The sequence below is a fragment of the Nicotiana tabacum genome, chromosome 11 (assembly GCF_000715075.1).
Source record: "Nicotiana tabacum cultivar K326 chromosome 11, ASM71507v2, whole genome shotgun sequence".
Taxonomy (NCBI): domain Eukaryota; kingdom Viridiplantae; phylum Streptophyta; class Magnoliopsida; order Solanales; family Solanaceae; genus Nicotiana; species Nicotiana tabacum.
Window position 1 is genome coordinate 151633223 of NC_134090.1, and position 16267 is coordinate 151649489.

At 37.7% G+C, this 16267-nt stretch overlaps 3 protein-coding genes across 3 annotated transcripts; 1 reads left to right on the forward strand and 2 right to left on the reverse strand.

Annotated features, from left to right (window-relative positions):
* The first annotated feature begins 2682 nt into the window (after positions 1 to 2682).
* LOC142166066 (uncharacterized) lies at positions 2683 to 4459 on the forward strand. The gene is made up of 2 exons (XM_075224479.1): positions 2683 to 3028; positions 4311 to 4459. Exons 1-2 carry the CDS (start codon positions 2683 to 2685, stop codon positions 4457 to 4459), a joined length of 495 nt encoding a protein of 164 aa, XP_075080580.1.
* Positions 4460 to 8058: 3599 nt separating this feature from the next.
* Positions 8059 to 9731, reverse strand: LOC142166576 (peroxidase 5-like). Its single transcript, XM_075225941.1, has 2 exons — positions 9303 to 9731; positions 8059 to 8990 (listed from the first exon to the last, which is right to left on the reverse strand). Exons 1-2 carry the CDS (start codon positions 9540 to 9542, stop codon positions 8226 to 8228), a joined length of 1005 nt encoding a protein of 334 aa, XP_075082042.1. The 5' UTR covers positions 9543 to 9731; the 3' UTR covers positions 8059 to 8225.
* A 2208-nt stretch (positions 9732 to 11939) lies between these two features.
* On the reverse strand, positions 11940 to 14473 carry LOC107768675 (copper transport protein ATX1-like). Its single transcript, XM_016587816.2, has 3 exons — positions 14341 to 14473; positions 13123 to 13198; positions 11940 to 12238 (listed from the first exon to the last, which is right to left on the reverse strand). The coding sequence occupies exons 1-3, from the start codon at positions 14347 to 14349 to the stop codon at positions 12063 to 12065; spliced, it is 261 nt and encodes an 86-aa protein (XP_016443302.1). The 5' UTR covers positions 14350 to 14473; the 3' UTR covers positions 11940 to 12062.
* Positions 14474 to 16267: the final 1794 nt, after the last annotated feature.

Here is a 16267-nt window from a genome sequence, read left to right on the forward strand (position 1 = left end):
GTGAAACTGGGAGCTTAAGATGAGATTGAACGATGAGGAAATAACATTCAATGTACATAAATCTATAAGGCGACCGAGTGAATTCGTCAATTGCTCTCTTATTGATGTCGTGGATGTAATTGTAGAAGCAGATGATGAGACGTTGACTATTAAGGACCCTCTTGTTGCATGTCTGGTAAATTTAGATGAGGTGAATGGGAAAGAATTGGTAGAATGGGTGCTGGCTTTAGAGGGAAGAGGGTTTTGGGATAGAACACTTGAATTCGAGCCCCTGCACTTAGAAAACAGAGAAACTCTTCCAGCCAAGCCATCCATAGAAGAACCACCAAAGCTGGAGTTGAAGCCACTGCCCGCCCATCTCAGTTATGAGTTCCTTGGACCTAACTCCACATTACCTGTTATTATTTCATCTTGTTTGTTAGATGTGCAGGCACAACAACTTTTGCAGGTACTCAAGGAGTGCAAGACTGTCATTGGGTGGACCATGGCAGACATTAAGAGGATCATCCCGGCATATTGTATGCATAAAATTCTGCTGGAAGGGGGGCACAAACCTTCCAGAGAACACCAAAGAAGGCTGAACCCCAACATGAAGGAAGTGGTGAAGAAAGAGGTGATTAAGTGGTTGGATGTGGGAATCATTTTCCCCATCTCTGACCGCAACTGGGTTAGCCCAGTGCAGTGTGTTCCTAAGAAGGGTGGTACGACGGTGGTAAAAAATGAGAACAATGAGTTGATCTCTACAAGAACTGTCACAGGCTGGAGAATTTGCATGGACTACATGAAATTGAATCTGGCCACCCGAAAAGACCACTTCCCACTTCCCTTCATTGATCAGATGCTTGATAGACTGGCTGGGAGGTCTCACTTCTGTTTTCTAGATGGATACTCAGGGTACAATCAAATCTCCATTGCACCAGAGGACAGAGAGAATACCTCCTTCACATGTCCATATGGCATTTATGCTTTTCGGAGGATGCCCTTTGGCCTATGCAATGCACCTGCCACATTCCAAAGGTGCATGATGGCCATATTTACTAACATGGTCGAAGACATAATGGAGGTTTTCATGGATGATTTCTCAGTGGTGGGAAACCCATTCGACGAGTGCCTTATAAATCTGGCACGAGTGTTGAAAAGATGTATTGAGACTAACCTGGTACTTAATTGGGAGAAGTGCCATTTCATGGTACAAGAGGGCATAGTCTTGGGATACCGAGTATCAAGCAAGGGAATCGAGGTGGATCGTGCTAAAGTTGACGTGATAGCAAAGCTTCCACCCCCCACTTCAGTCAAGGCAATTAGGAGCTTCCTCGGGCATGACGATTTCTACCGGAGATTCTTAAAAAACTTCTCAAAAATTGTCAACCCTTTCTGTAAGTTGTTAGAAAAAGATCACCCTTTCTTATTTTCTGATGATTGCAGGGTAACATTCGAGGAGGTTAAAAAAAGGCTAGTCATAACACCCATCATTGTCGCCCCCGACTAGGAGCAACCAATCGAACTCATGTGTGACGCCAGTGACTATGCAGTGGGAGCAGTGCTGGGACAACAGAAAGACAAGCTAATGCACCCAATCTATTATGCTAGTAGAACGTCGAGTGGAGCCTAGCTGAACTACACTGTGACTGAAAAAGAGATGTTGGTTTTGGTGTTTGCATTCGACAAGTTCAGATCATACCTGATTGGCTCTAAGGTAATTGTATATACTGATCATGCAACTCTTAGGTACTTGATTGAGAAGAAGGAGTCCAAACCACGCCTGATTCGTTGGGTGCTATTACTACAAGAGTTCGACCTTGAGATTCGTGACCGTAAAGGCACAGAAAACCAAGTCGTTGATCATCTATCACGACTTGAGGGAGCTGAAAACTCAGTTGAGGTTGAGGATATTCTGGAAATCTTTCCAAACGAGCAACTACTCGCTACAAGCCTTGAGGAAGTGCTATGTTATGCAGACTTTGCAAATTACCTAGCAAGCGGTATAGTTCCCTATGACCTTTCTTCTGTGCAAAAGAAAACGTTTTATCGTGACTGCCGCATGTATTACTGGGATAAACCTTATCTATTTAGAATATTGTTGACAATATGATCCGGAGGTCTGTCCCCGAGATAGAACAATCTTCTGTTTTGTAGGCATGTCATGCATCAACGTATGGCTAGCACTTTGTAGGAGTCAAGACGGCAGCAAAAGTACTAGAAGTCGGGTTCTACTGGCCAATAGTGTTTAAGGATGCACATCAATAGGTGAAGGGCTGTAATGAATGTCAGCAAACCGGGAACATTTATCGTCGCCATGAGATGCCCATGAACCCAATTCAAGAGGTTGAAGTGTTCGATGTCTGGGGGATAGACTTCATGGGCCCCTTCGTCAGCTTCTTTGGCAATAAGTACATACTTATTGCTATAGATTACGTGTCCAAATAGGTGGAAGCTGCAGCACTTCCCACCAATGATGCAAGAGTGGTGGTGGGGTTTTTGAAGAAGAATATATTCACCCGTTTCGGGACCACCCCGAGAGCTATTATCAATGACGGAGGCACTCACTTCTGCAATCGAGCCTTTGAGAAATTGTTAGCAAAGTACGATGTACGCCACAAGGTGGCAACCCCGTATCATACTCAGACCAGTGGACAGGTCAAAAAGTCAAATAGAGAGATAAAGAGTGTACTGACCAAGACTATGAACGCCACAAGAACTGATTGGGAAAAAAAGCTAGATGATGCACTTTGGGCCTACAGAACTGCTTTTAAAACACCAATTGGCATGTCACCATATAAGTTGGTATTTGGGAAAGAACATAGAGCTTGGTGGGCAATGAAACACCTAAATCTGGACATTGAGGCTGCGGGCACAACTAGAGTCACAGAATTGCATGAGCTCGACGAGTTCCGATATCTTGCTTTCGATAGAACAAGGCTGTATAAGGAGAGAATGAAGAGGTTGCATGCCAAGAACATTGTTGAGCGAAATTTCAATCCCAAAGACATGGTATTGCTTTATAACTCAAGACTAAGGCTATTTTCGGGTAAACTCAAGTCACGATGGTCTGGACCATTTCGAGTGGTCGAAGTATTCCCTTCAGGTGTCGTAGAGATTGCCTCAGAGAAAGACTCTCATACATTTAGAGTCAATGGGTAGAGATTGAAACTATATGTGGTCAGGAATGAACCAAAGGAAGTGTCAGAGATCCATCTAACTGAACCTCAGAGGTCGAGCGAGCCTTAAATGCGCTTATCTGCGTCGTGTCGCGACGTTAAATCAGGCGTTGCATAAGAGGCAACCCATTGATTTGTTGTAACTGTCGTGCCATAACATTAACTAAGGCGCTGGTTGGGAGAAAACCCAATGATAGTTAGTAGTTGTTAATTTTGATTTTGGGAAGTACTAATCAATGCAGGTGAGCTTGGGTAGGTGATAAGTCCAACGGACGTGGAAAGAACAGGTGAAAAAATAAAAAATGTTTGTGCCCAGGAGCGCGCCCGCGCTACAGGCCGCGCATATGGGCAAACATTCTACCTCAGCTTCTCAACCACTAGCATGACCGCGCTATGACCGTGCTAGAAGCGCGACCAGGCTAGTGGTCGCGCATATGGCCAAGCACACTATCCTCACTAGCGCGGCCGCGCTCGTAACGCGCTACGACCGGCCTAGTCCCGCCCAGCTAACGCTTTATTTAACTTAATAATAATTTTTTATTTTCTTTAGTCTTTATTTTGTATGTTAAATTCCCTAACTATCCCCCCCCCCCACTTTAATTACTCCTCTCTTCTTCACTCCCAATAATCCCCAACGCAGAAACCCCTGCCCCCCTCCCTCCCCAAACCCTAACTCCCTCCTTCTTCAAATTCCATCTTCTTCAAACTCTCCCTTCTCCAAATTCCCAACCCAAATTTCCCAGGGTTCAATCCCAACCCCCTACTCTTCTTCACTTCTCCCCACATTATCTAACTACAAGTATGGTTTCTTTTTGCCATTTTTTTTTATAGATTTTCGTTTTTCTTTTTCTTATTATGTAGTAGTTTTTTTTTCTTTTCTTTTCTTTTCTTAGTAGACATTTGTAGTGTTTGTGGGTGGTGATATTTGTGGGAATTGTCTCTTAACTTAGTAGGTGATTTTGGGAAAATTGTGGTGGTATTAGGGTGCAACATGTTTGAATTGGGGTGTGGGTATATAATGCCCACAAGGTGTTTGTTTAAGTGCCACAGTGAGTGTATATGAGTAATTGTGACCAATTGTGCGCGTGAAGTCTGAGTAACCGCATTGAGTCACATATTTTTTGGGTTGTGCTAATGTTATTCCTTTTTCAGGTACTATGGCTCCATCTAGGAAACGACGCACCATAGGTGCTTCTTCCAGCAGTCAAGCTGGATTGTCCAGGGCGCGCGGGTCAGCTCCTGCTCGTCCCTTTGATAGTAGCAGGTTCGTCGGCCAAGGATCAGGATCTCTTTGCGGATAAGGCCCCTAAGAAACCGATACTAGAAAGGGGAATGGATATAGGGTCACTCCAGCTGGGCTGCCCTATCTTGTATAATGAGCTGGTAAGACAGGGACTCCAAATATTCTTTGAAGAGCTGGACGAGGGAAATGTGATGGTTGTCCGTGAATTTTACGCCAATGTAAAAGAATATGTGAATGGCGTAGTAACAGTACGCAGAAAGGCGGTGGATGCCTCTTTTGAGGCTATACGTAGGATATACCAACTGCCCGCTCCCGTGGATCCGTATGAAGACGGCTATGAAATGTATGGCAGATCACACACACAGTGGGATATGTTCTTTCCAACAATCTATGCACCCGACAAGGAAATTATATGGATGAAGTATGGTCAGAAGTTTCACTCCGCGGCGCTAACCTTTGAAAAGAAGTGCTGGTTGTATGTTATCAACAACCACCTGATCTCGTCTTCCAACACCACGGAGGTGAATGGTCATCGGACGGCTCTGATTTGGTGCTTTATGATTGGCCACAGCTTTGACGTGGCCAAGGTGATTCATGAGGAGATGTTCACCCGTTGTCCGGTGAAAAGGTATGTGTTCTTTTTCCCGGGTCTAAGTCAACGTAAAAATAAAATTAAAAAAATATATAAAAAATAAAATAAAAAATAAAAACAGAAATATGTTGGACTCTTCCTGATGACAGATCTTCTAGACAGTTTTTTTGAGGGAAGTAAGTCTAAAGAAAATACCAATTTTTTTTTTTTTATTTTAGGTAGTATAGTAACTCCCCCTTGATTTTTATTTGGGCCACGGTTCTTTTCCAAGGGTTTTGCTTGAACCGGGTGTAGTTAGTTTTTATTTATTTTGTTTCTAGTTTTAGTTAGTTCTGATGGGCTACGAGCTGAAATAGAAAGAGAAACCCTTGCCGTTGATACACTTGAAAACAGTAGACACTAGAGTGTGATGCTTAATCTCAATGGTTGATTCTTGCTAGAGTGACTTAAATTGTATATTTGCAACTGACTTAAGTACTCAAACGAGAGTGTCTTGATAAGCCAATCTGGAGTGAGTCATGTACCATGTGTGTGTGAGTTGTACTGTATTCTATGCTCTGCATTTGATGGCTAGAACTTGCTCCATGTGTTTGCAAAGCGAAATAGTAGCTTTATTCAGTCTTAGAAGTGATATAGGCATTTCTTTGTTAAGCCAGATATATAAAGTAGACCCACCTAAATGCAATACATTGTAGTTAACCCCGTTGAGACTATAAGCCTGTTTCCTTAGCAACCACATTATTTGAACCCTTTTTACCTCTCATGAGTACTTGAATGGTTATGAAATATGTAAAAGCTAAAGTGTGGGGTGGTGGTTTGGTTTTTGAATGGAACCAATGAAATAGATAATAAGGTTCAGTATTTTGAAAAAGTAAAAGAACAAGCACCACTTAAAAAAAGAAAAAAAGAGAATGAGTAAATGTAGTATTTGATAAGTGGTGACTTGACACAATTGCACCTAATGGTTTGACATAAGTATGATTTTGAATGCTAATGTGATTGTATTAAAAGTGCTTAGGGAGGTTAGTCACTATATCCAAATATATCCTACTCGTCCCTTAGCCTACATTACAACCAAATGAAGTCCTTAATGATCTTAGACTAAATGGGCTCGAATAGTAGAGTAGTACACTACGGGCAAGCCTATGGTACATCTGTGTGGCATATGAATTTTCTTTCGGAGAGTGTGCGGATTTTTTCTATATAAATTCCTAATTATTCTTAATATTATTGTTTGTGAAACTACTCTCTTGTGTGATGTAAGGGCATATGATTTACGAAGGAAAGGTAAGTCTTGACTTCTATATAGAGTAATTTGAGTAAGTACGAATATTGCACGGCACGTGAGAGTCGATTTTTGGGGCAAAGATTGTACACTACTAGACGTGACTTTGGTGATTTGTTCTTGGTGTGATACGTTAGGGGAAAAGCTTAGTGAAGGACGCTTTATAGAGTATGGTGGATTGCTCGAGGATTAGCAATGATTTAAGTGTGGGGTGTTGATAATAGGCTAGATTTATGTAATTTGGCGAATGTTTATGCCCCAATTTGACTGTGTGCACTGTTCTAGGATAGTTAAATGACGATAAATTGGTTCTAATTGTGCATTTCATGTTTTGCAGGAGCGAATTGCGCTTATGAGGACTTAGGACAGCGTTTGGAGCTAAATGAAGCAAGGGAAGCCCCTCAGATCCTCCTTTCTTCCTTTTGTATTTTATCATTTATGATGAATTTTGTTGTTGTTAGTATGAATACGATTATGAGTAGCTAAATATTTAGTCTAGGGTTTTGATGGAACCTGTTGAAGAATGAACTTCATGTTATATTAATATAGTTTGCCCCGTTTAATCTCTATTTGTTCAACTACGTTCTTTTTGTAGTTAATTGATAGGATCCTCAATTAGTTGTGCCTATTTAGTATGTATTACTTGGGAGAGAGTGCATATTTAGGTAATTGTTAAACAACACCATTCCCAAAGTATATGAGGGATCAATAACCGAGGGTTTAAAGGCGGGATTAGGGATAACGAAGCCTTGGGTGCGATCTTAAGTGAGCTGTAATAAAAGTCAGCTAGCGTAACTCGGGAGAGTGCGTCTACTAAATTGTTGTAATTACTCGAGAGAGATTTAGTAAGAGTGTTCATGATCGATAGAGACGATTAGGCAATTCTATGCAAAACATAACAGGACGGGATTCTATCAATAGGGGAAATCATAACCTTAGGTCCTTCTCTTATTTGCATACAACCCAGTCATAGTTAGCTTTTAGTTTACTTGCTTTCATTCAGTTATAGTTAGTAAAAATATTTCCAATTGCTATTCAAAATATCTGGAAAGTTGATTATGAAAAATTCAGTGAGTATAACAAGAGTAATTGGTAGGTTAATTCCCTGTAAATTCGACTCTGGGCTAAATACTTGGATTATATTTACAACAATCGCTTTGTCTTTTTTTATAAGGCATAGTTAGACGTGATCAATATCAGATATGAGGTGCATATGATGAGCTTTAAACTCATAGCTGTAGTGGAATTGACATACGCAGAACCTAAGAAGTCTCTCATTTTCTTTTTGCTGATTCTAGAGATGTTAATTCAGTTGCAGCACAAGGTTTTGAGCCTATCTCAACCTTGAAAATTGGCCTTATTAATTTAGGGAAACACACCAATTTTTGGACCTTAAAAAAGAAATAAAGAAAAAGATCATTATCAAAGTGATTTAAAGATAGAAATGTATTTCACCTCGAAGGATCTTTCATTTTTGCAGAACTTTTGTATTTCCAAGTTCGCGCAGAATGTCACACTAGCTTAAATAGAAGTAATTCTTAAGTGCGAAAAGAAAGGGCAGCCCGGTGCACTACGCTCCTGTTATGCACGAGGTCCAGGGAAGGGCTGTACCACAAAAGTCAATTGTATGCAGTCTTACCCTGCATTTCTACAAGAGACTGTTTCCACGACTTGAAGCCATGACCTCTTGTTCACATGACAACAACTTTACCGGTTACACCAAGGCTCCCTTCAAAGTGCGAAAAGAAGTAAAAGTAAATTCTTTCTTTCACAAAGAAACTTCTAATCAAGAATAAGTTCTATTAAGAAGATTCATCTGTAACAATTGTACAAAGATTGAACCATCCTCAGTTACATAGGATGTATGCAACTCAAAATAACAATAACAAGAAGGCTGAAATAGTACTGGAAACCTTTACAAAACTGAAAAGGCAAAAGCATGACAAATTAGTTCACAAAATGGCAGTTCTTCCTGATTTCACCCTTCCACCCTGTGAGGACATCCAAGGTACCCATATGCACCATTGCATCTGCGAATTTCTTACCCCACACGCGCCCATATCTCGCGTTGAAGTTCACCATTTTTGCAGTTTTAGGATTACTCATCAATGTTTGATCAGAAACTAATAGCCCCTTCTTACTCTTCAAATCCATGTAGTATCTATTATCCAACCTGTTTGGTGTTAGGACATCAAGATTCGCAGGGTTAGCGACTCCTGTTCCATTTGTAAGTGCTTCTGGTGGGCAAATGGACTTTAACATTCTTTCATATTCAGGATCAATTGGCAGATTTTGTTGCTTGTTTTGAGGGTATAGCCGATTTGCAAAAACAGCGCAATGAGCAATACCAATAGAATGTGCACCAGAGAGGGTGACCATTTCATCAACCGACATCCCTTTTCTTGCAAAGCTCTTGATCAGTTCCTTGACACCAACAAATGGAGATGGAAGATTAGGTAAAGCCTCATCCTTGATAGAAACGCGTCCATCACGGCGTCCTGCTTGGACAGCATAGTTTATTTTCCCTACTTTGTAAGAACTATCACGAGCAGCAAAGGCGAGAATGTCTGCACACGAGACAGTTCCAGGGCATGCAGCCTCAAGCTTAGCTTTAGCTGCATCAATCACCTCAAAACCTCGTAAACTGTTCTTATTTGCTACGCTTTCCTTTTCTGAATTTGGTCCATCCAATAGCACAGATGCATCACATCCCTAAAGTACATAAATTGCAGAAAAAAATATTAAGTTAACGAAATTATCAAGTGTAGCACTTGTTGAACTATGTGACAACCTCATTTAAAGGCTTAATGGGACGATCACACAATTCAATATGGTAACAGAGCAAGTCGAGATTTTGAGTTCAAATCTCACCACCACCGAAATATCAAAAAGTATTTCCGCATATTTGGTCCATGAAAACTAATGAGGCTCCCACGTGTGGGGCGTACTGAGACATAATATGTTAATGAAATAATGAAATTGTTAAGAGAACACTAGCATATTAGACAAAAGGACATAACATACCCTCACAAAGCAGTCATGAAAATGTAGCCTGATAAGGCCCGCAGCAATGCCTGGATTACGAGAAACGGCTTTGTACACAACATTTCTCACAATGGATTCAGCAGAGGGACAAGTATGTTGATAGAAACCAACTTTAAGCGGACAGTGTTGTTGTTTTTTGGCCAAGGAAGAGACTGAAAAGGATAAAACCATGCAAGAAACAAGTGCAATAACTGAACAATTGAAGCCCTTTGAATCCATTCTTTTTTCGGATTAAGAACAGCTAGCTACTATAGCTTAAACAGGTGATGTATAATTTATGTACACCGCGGAGTATTTATAGTTTGCAATATGCCTTGTATCTACTTCCAGCACGTAACGAAGGAATCTTATGTCAATATTAAAACAGAACATGATTGCCTGTAATACTAACTGCAAAGGTTGAAGTTTTCTTTAGTTTCTATCAACTTTGAAGAGTTCAACAGCTACCACTTTATTATATTCATGAAAATTTTAAGTTGACAGTACGATAGTGCTCATAGGGTGGCTAAGATGATCGATAACCAAGAATCTGAATTGATTTACTGTAGTTTACCTGAACGGAAATTGATTATTTTTTAACGAATTATCAAATTTAATGAGGTAAAATAGATGTTGGCAGAAAAGCAGGAGATTCTTGGTTCTGGAAAACTTGAGTCACAATGCAAAATCTATAGGCAAATTGTATTTCATGAGTTCAAACTCTCATTCTTTTAGAACCAAAAATTTACATAAAATTTCTTAATGTATAAAAAAATTCCATTTGAAGGTCAAATTTGCTTGTTTATTTGATTAATTAGTTGGTAGCCTCTATGTTCTCTTTCTGGTAATGTCAACTCCTTATTATAAGTTATAAAAAGTCTGACTTTTCTTTTCCACATCTAATTTAAGTCTTTCCTGATAACTTATACCACGAACTCCATTTCCTATTGTATAAAAGGAGGAAACCTGCTCTCTGCTACTTAAAAAAAGCTTGTGTCAAAGAAGATTAATTAAGTACTGCCAAAGAAAATTATTCCTTATTCTGCAGAGCTGTATTTTTGGCTTTCCATCTAAGCTCTCCCATAAGAAAATTAACACCCTCTATAGAAATGATCGTCCTCTTAAGCTAATAATTTGAAATTGGTCAACCAAAATATGTGATACTTCCACGCGCATAGGCGGATTCAGAATTTAAGTTTATGGGTTCCTACAGAAATCTCAAGTTAATATACAACAATAACTGGATTAACGGACCAGGTTCCAAGCTAATTATTCTTATAATACAAATACCGGATCTAGGCAAAAGTTATTGGATTCACGGGAACCCGTAACTAATGCACTGAATCAACCCTATCCACGCGGATAAACAACAATAAAGGTGTGCCATAAAGGTCAATGAGGTGGGTGAAATATATGACAGATCAGGCGGATCTGACTTGTAACCTATGGGTTCTCGTGAACCTAGTAGCTTTGCCCGAACCCTACATATCTATTAAGAGATCCATAAAATATCTATAAATATTTGACTGTAAACCCAATTATCCATTGTATTTTAACTTGAGGTTGTTGTAGGAATCCATAAATTTCAAATTGTAAATCCGCATATATCCTCATCTGCCTAAGCCTTTGTGCACAGAGTTACTCGACTGTACTGATGATACGTAGCAGTAGCTAGTAGAATAGCCAAAGCGTGCACAAGTTGATTAGTACACTACCGTTATTTTTTATTTTTTTTTAAAAAAGGATCATTTACAACCTTGACTATTGAAATAGGAGTTTACTATAGGTATTGTTTCTTAATTATTGGGTTATATGAAAGGTTACCTAGACCCAATAACATGTAGAAGTAGTGCCAAGACATTGGGACTTGTTCTCAAGTTTCTCTTCTTCTTGCACAATATAAGAATCTAAACTGCATGTGAAGATTTTGTGATGAACAATTGGGAGCAAACATACAGTGAATAGTTTAAGAAAGGACCAATTTCAAATTGGTTGGAATTGTTTAGTAGCTTAAAACAAAACATGATTGTCCATACTAGGAACTGCAATGTTGAAATTTTCTTGGATATACTAGGCTGCCCTTAGATCAGTTCCATTTCTATGACATACAAGCCATCTGGTAATTGTACTGTAATCGGAATCATTTGATATGGAAGAAGGATGATTTATCAGAGAGAGATGATAATAAGAATGATTTAACTTTGCCCGTGTGAGCTTGCTCACGTTGTTACTCCCAAACCCGGATAAAGGAGGAAGCTTGCGCTAAATTGTCAGTAAGCATTAAATAGAATACAACCAGTAAATTTATAAATCCTCTCGATACAATGTGAGGATGCACATAATCGACCACAACTTGCTTGGGACTGAAGCATATGTTGTATGATAATGTGAATTTGGTTATGGGTGTTTCAATAAAGGAAAAACCTTGGAACATGTTCCCTCAACAGAGAAAACTAAGCAAGGAATCCAATCGTTAAACCAATGCAGGAAAGCTGAAGGTTCCATCACATATACCTAAAGGAAGCATTTTCTTAAGGTTACTTGCATTAAATTCCTGACAAATTTGTTTTCTCAGATGTTTAACTAGAGAGATAAATCAATGCACTTGATATCTATATCAAAGAAAACAACACCAAATGCTCAAGAACTTATTGCAATTTTAGATTTTAACTGTTCAAGCCTCATATTACACAAAGGAATTCTTGATAAAGTCGTATAAATCACAAGCCTTGACATACAATTCCAGGCCATTAGACACCATCAAGCTGTACCAACAGCTTCTGCAGGCTTTTCTTCAGTTTGAGCCGGTTCCCCTGCTTCCCAGAAAGATGTTGGTTTTCCAGTCTTTGAAACAGTCTGGAGAACAGCTTCTGGTTGAACATTTCCCTTTACTGTCACTTTTTGCTCCTTCAGATCAATGTCAAAGTTTTCTACACCTGAAGATGGTTTATAAAGAAAACATGAGTTGATATTTTACCGATATTTATCTGTTATGAGACCTATAAGCAAAAAGCGACTCAAGCTCTCGTTCTTTAGTGATGCATAATGCTATCCGATAATCGCAGGCTTCTTGATAAAGCCCTTTAGCAGAATGGAGAAGATTCCGATCGGTGATTGAGTTAGCAGTCAAAAGAAGGAATGTTTGACATATGGTGTAGGGTGACTGACTGAAGCTATTCTCACCATTAATGGTACAGTCAACTACATGTGGTCGAGTGAGAAAGATGACGAGGACTATAGAGGAGCATTCTTGGCCAAGTTCTACTCAAATAGAATAGACTACAAACAACAATTTCATAGTTTACGGAAAGATGGATGAACCAACCACAGCTGATGTTTTTTCAGAGATATGCAGATATGACAAGATAACTTTTCCCATATAATAATAAGCAAGCAAGCATGTGTACTGTAGCTTTGCAGCAGGCATGGGAGAATATACAATAGAAAGCATCCATATGACAAGTAATGTTATGATGGCAGTGTTTGACTGGGCATAGAGTTTAAGAAAGAAATAAAGACTTTGACACATACTAAACCATTAGAACTTATGGTTTTAAACGTGTCATGACATCATGACATTTCAATGATCATACGAGCATGGCATTAAGTGTGGAATAGGAAGTTTAAAGTCAAAGAGTTTCTAAGTATAGAAAGGTATCATTTTCTTGGGAACAAGCTCATATAAAATGAAACTGAGGGAGCAATATATTCTGCTAGTAATAAGGAATAATCTTAAACTGATCTTATCATGGCAGTCTTACACAGGAGGCTAGTAAGTTAAATGTTGTAAACCAATAAGAATCCTAGTACAGCAGTTTACCTTCCATTTTCCCCAGCACCCTTTTTACAGCTCCGACACAGCCTTGGCATGACATGCCAACCTTGAGAACAACAGTCTGTCATCACAAGGGGTAAAAAAATTTGCGTTAAATTGACAGTTGCAGAGATGTACAGTTATGATAGCATAACATAAGCAAATAGCACATTCATCAACTAGCCAGCATGGCATGAAGCTTTTGTAAGTTTAAGCTACTTACTGTTTAAATCTTTTCAAGTGTCACAAGACTCGCAACAACCGTTGAACATATGATGCTCGACTTTATAGAGCGTTTAGCAGCTGTGGTATCAGATGACCCCCGCCCAACCCCAACAAAGAAAAACAATCCCCAACCCCCTCTTCAACCAAAAGAAGAAACTAAGAGTCGTTTCAAATTTCGAGCTTAACTTCGACAATTTTTTTATATATTTGAAGGAAGATATCTGTGAACCACGACATGTAAAGGGCCGGTTTCGTCTAAGTGAAATACTTAAATGGACACTTTGTGTCAAAGCTCCTAAACAAGAAAAAGTGTTCCTTCATTCAAATTCATCAATTAACTGCTTTCTTGTTTCTTTGAGAAACTCTTGTTAGAAAAGCACTTTTTGAACAAAGTCAACTACTTAAAAACCCAAGAAATAGCCGAATACAGCTACCAAACACAGTAGCAAACACTAAGAAATTCATTCATCTTCAAACAGTCATAACTCATAATCATGTCAAGAGTGATTTTTTCATATTAAAACAGTAAATTCATTCCAAAACCATATCTTATCAGCTGAAACAAGAATAAACCAGATCAACTTCCCACTAAACAGACAAAGCTTACCAAACCCTTCAATTAATTAATTCAAGATTACTCTTTAAAATTAACAAAGTCAGACAGCATATAAAAACCAAAATTTGAATCTTGAACTTAGTTTCTCTGCATATGGAAGAGAAAAACTCAAGCCTAAACATTGAAAAGCAGAGGAAAAAACCTCATAATCATGTAAGAGTGATTTTCTACCCCCATTCAATCAATCAATTAACTACACCTTAATCTCAAAAGAGTTGGGAAACGAGTTGGGGATTTTCTTCCCATTATAACAACATATTCATTCCAAAATTCAAATCGAAAATCCCACTAAACATGTAAATTTCATCAAACCCTTCAAAGAACAAATTCAAAATTATGGTTTAAAATTACTAATTTGAAAAGAATAGGAAAATTAAAAGTACCTGAGACATGATTATGAGAAGAAACTTGAGAGGTTTTTGAAGAAAAGAATGGTTTGATACAAAAAGTCAAGAGAGAAAATTTGGACCTTTGAATGGTGTGATATGAGAGGTGTCAAAGGCCTGCTATTTATACATTACAAAATGGAAAAAAAAATTCTTTCTTATTGTCTTTTATTTTAAAAACAAATTATATAAGGAAACGGTTAATTTGGGATTTGATTTTAGTTAGTTTACCCACCGGTTAACACAGTACATCAGTTTATTTTTTAAAAAGAATTGCTTATTTGGCTAAATTTCTAAAATCTGGTAAATTTAGCAAGTGTTTTTTTGTCAAAAATTGATTTTAGATAGGTATTTTAAGATAATAACAGTTTGTGTTTAATTTAAGCATTAGAGAAATGTTATGTTAGTATCAAAGAAATAATTTTGTGTTCGGTTAATCTTTTCAATGAAAAATTACAAAATTTATTTATTTATTTTTTACTTAAAATCACTTATATTACTTTTCGAATACTTGGAACACTTTTTATAAATAATATCATGCTATAACATGATGGATAGACTATAAGAAATCAATAACACGATTAACAGAAGTAGATATGATAACTAATGGAGGATATATATATATACTTTACAGCAACAACAAACTTAATGTGTATTTACAAAGTCGGGGTCAAGATATGATAGTTCGTATGCACACCGATGTTATTTTGATAAAACCTTGGCTTAATTTATGTGTACATATAAATTAAAAATACTATATATATAACATTGTGAAGAACAATATTCATCTCATAATGTTATGTTTTTTATTGAGAAGAATGTTTTTCACAAAAGTCTCGAATTTAAATATGAAAAACAGAGAACGTTCTAATGATTGAGCAGTGTTTTACCTTTGAGTGACCAACTCAGCATGAATCAAAATTAATCGGACAAATTAGCTTTAGAATTAGATTAGATGCATAAATAAAGAAAAGAAAGAGGTATTCGTTGGACCTAACATTCATTTTCCTCAACCAAACTTTATCAAATTTAGAGCAGTACAAAATACTTCTTCCTATTTTTTCTTTTTTTCTTTTCAATGGTAGTAGTAGTACATGCACTTTGTAATGCAGTACCATGTCCTTTATGCAGTACAAGCTCGTGAACCGAATGATAAATAATAAAATATTCTTATTCTCCTCCTTTTACCTAAGGACATGAAAAAATCATTTTTCTTTAGGCCATCCATTCCAGACGAGTTTAATTTTAATCTTGAAAAAGTCGATCCTCTATATCCTTGACAAAATTTCAAGTTAACTACGAGGAATTTCATTGAAGGTTGAACTTGGAGGAGTTATTATTAGGGATAGAGTCAGGATTTTAACTTTATAATTTTTGAATTTTAAAACGATGATTTCAAGTGTTAATGACTGAGTTCTAAAATATTTATATATATATTTAATAAATTTCTTGACCAAAAATACATTGTTTAAGTTATTGTATTCGGTCAAACCCATATGTATATCAGCTTCTGCCTCCACCCCTGATCATCAAATGCCAATGGAGGCAGTGTTGCGTGAAAATTGTTCAAGCAGTGTTGACCTATTGTTAATTAAGATTAATTTGTATAGTGTTAAAACTAAATTTAGCGTTTTGTGATTCACAGACTTTAGTTTCTATCACAAATTAATTTTATTTTGCATTATTTTTCAAATAATGTTGACATGCGTTGTCGAATGACACCACTTGATTTCAAAGTCGTATATACCTCTATAATAGAGTTAAAGTTTTTCAAGTACTTCATTCTCTATTTTTACCTTATTTTGGGGTAGTATATATATCAAGTTCTATAGTTCCTTAAACTTCATGAAGTATAATCAGAGATATTATATGTCCATGCTCGCTAGTTTGATTAACTTTTGCGCTTTTTAAGTATTTAGGACTT

Bases quoted from the DNA above. Each gene is read 5' to 3' on its own strand.
- LOC142166066 (XM_075224479.1), top strand. From the start codon at position 2,683: ATGAACGCCACAAGAACTGATTGGGAAAAAAAGCTAGATGATGCACTT. The intron at 3,029-4,310 runs GTAAACTCAAGT...TTCCTTTTTCAG, and splicing joins AAGACTAAGGCTATTTTCGG to GTACTATGGCTCCATCTAGG.
- LOC142166576 (XM_075225941.1), bottom strand. From the start codon at position 9,542: ATGGATTCAAAGGGCTTCAATTGTTCAGTTATTGCACTTGTTTCTTGC. The intron at 8,991-9,302 runs GTATGTTATGTC...TATGTACTTTAG, and splicing joins TTCATGACTGCTTTGTGAGG to GGATGTGATGCATCTGTGCT.
- LOC107768675 (XM_016587816.2), bottom strand. The intron at 12,239-13,122 runs GTAAACTGCTGT...AACCATCTTCAG, and splicing joins GGTGCTGGGGAAAATGGAAG to GTGTAGAAAACTTTGACATT.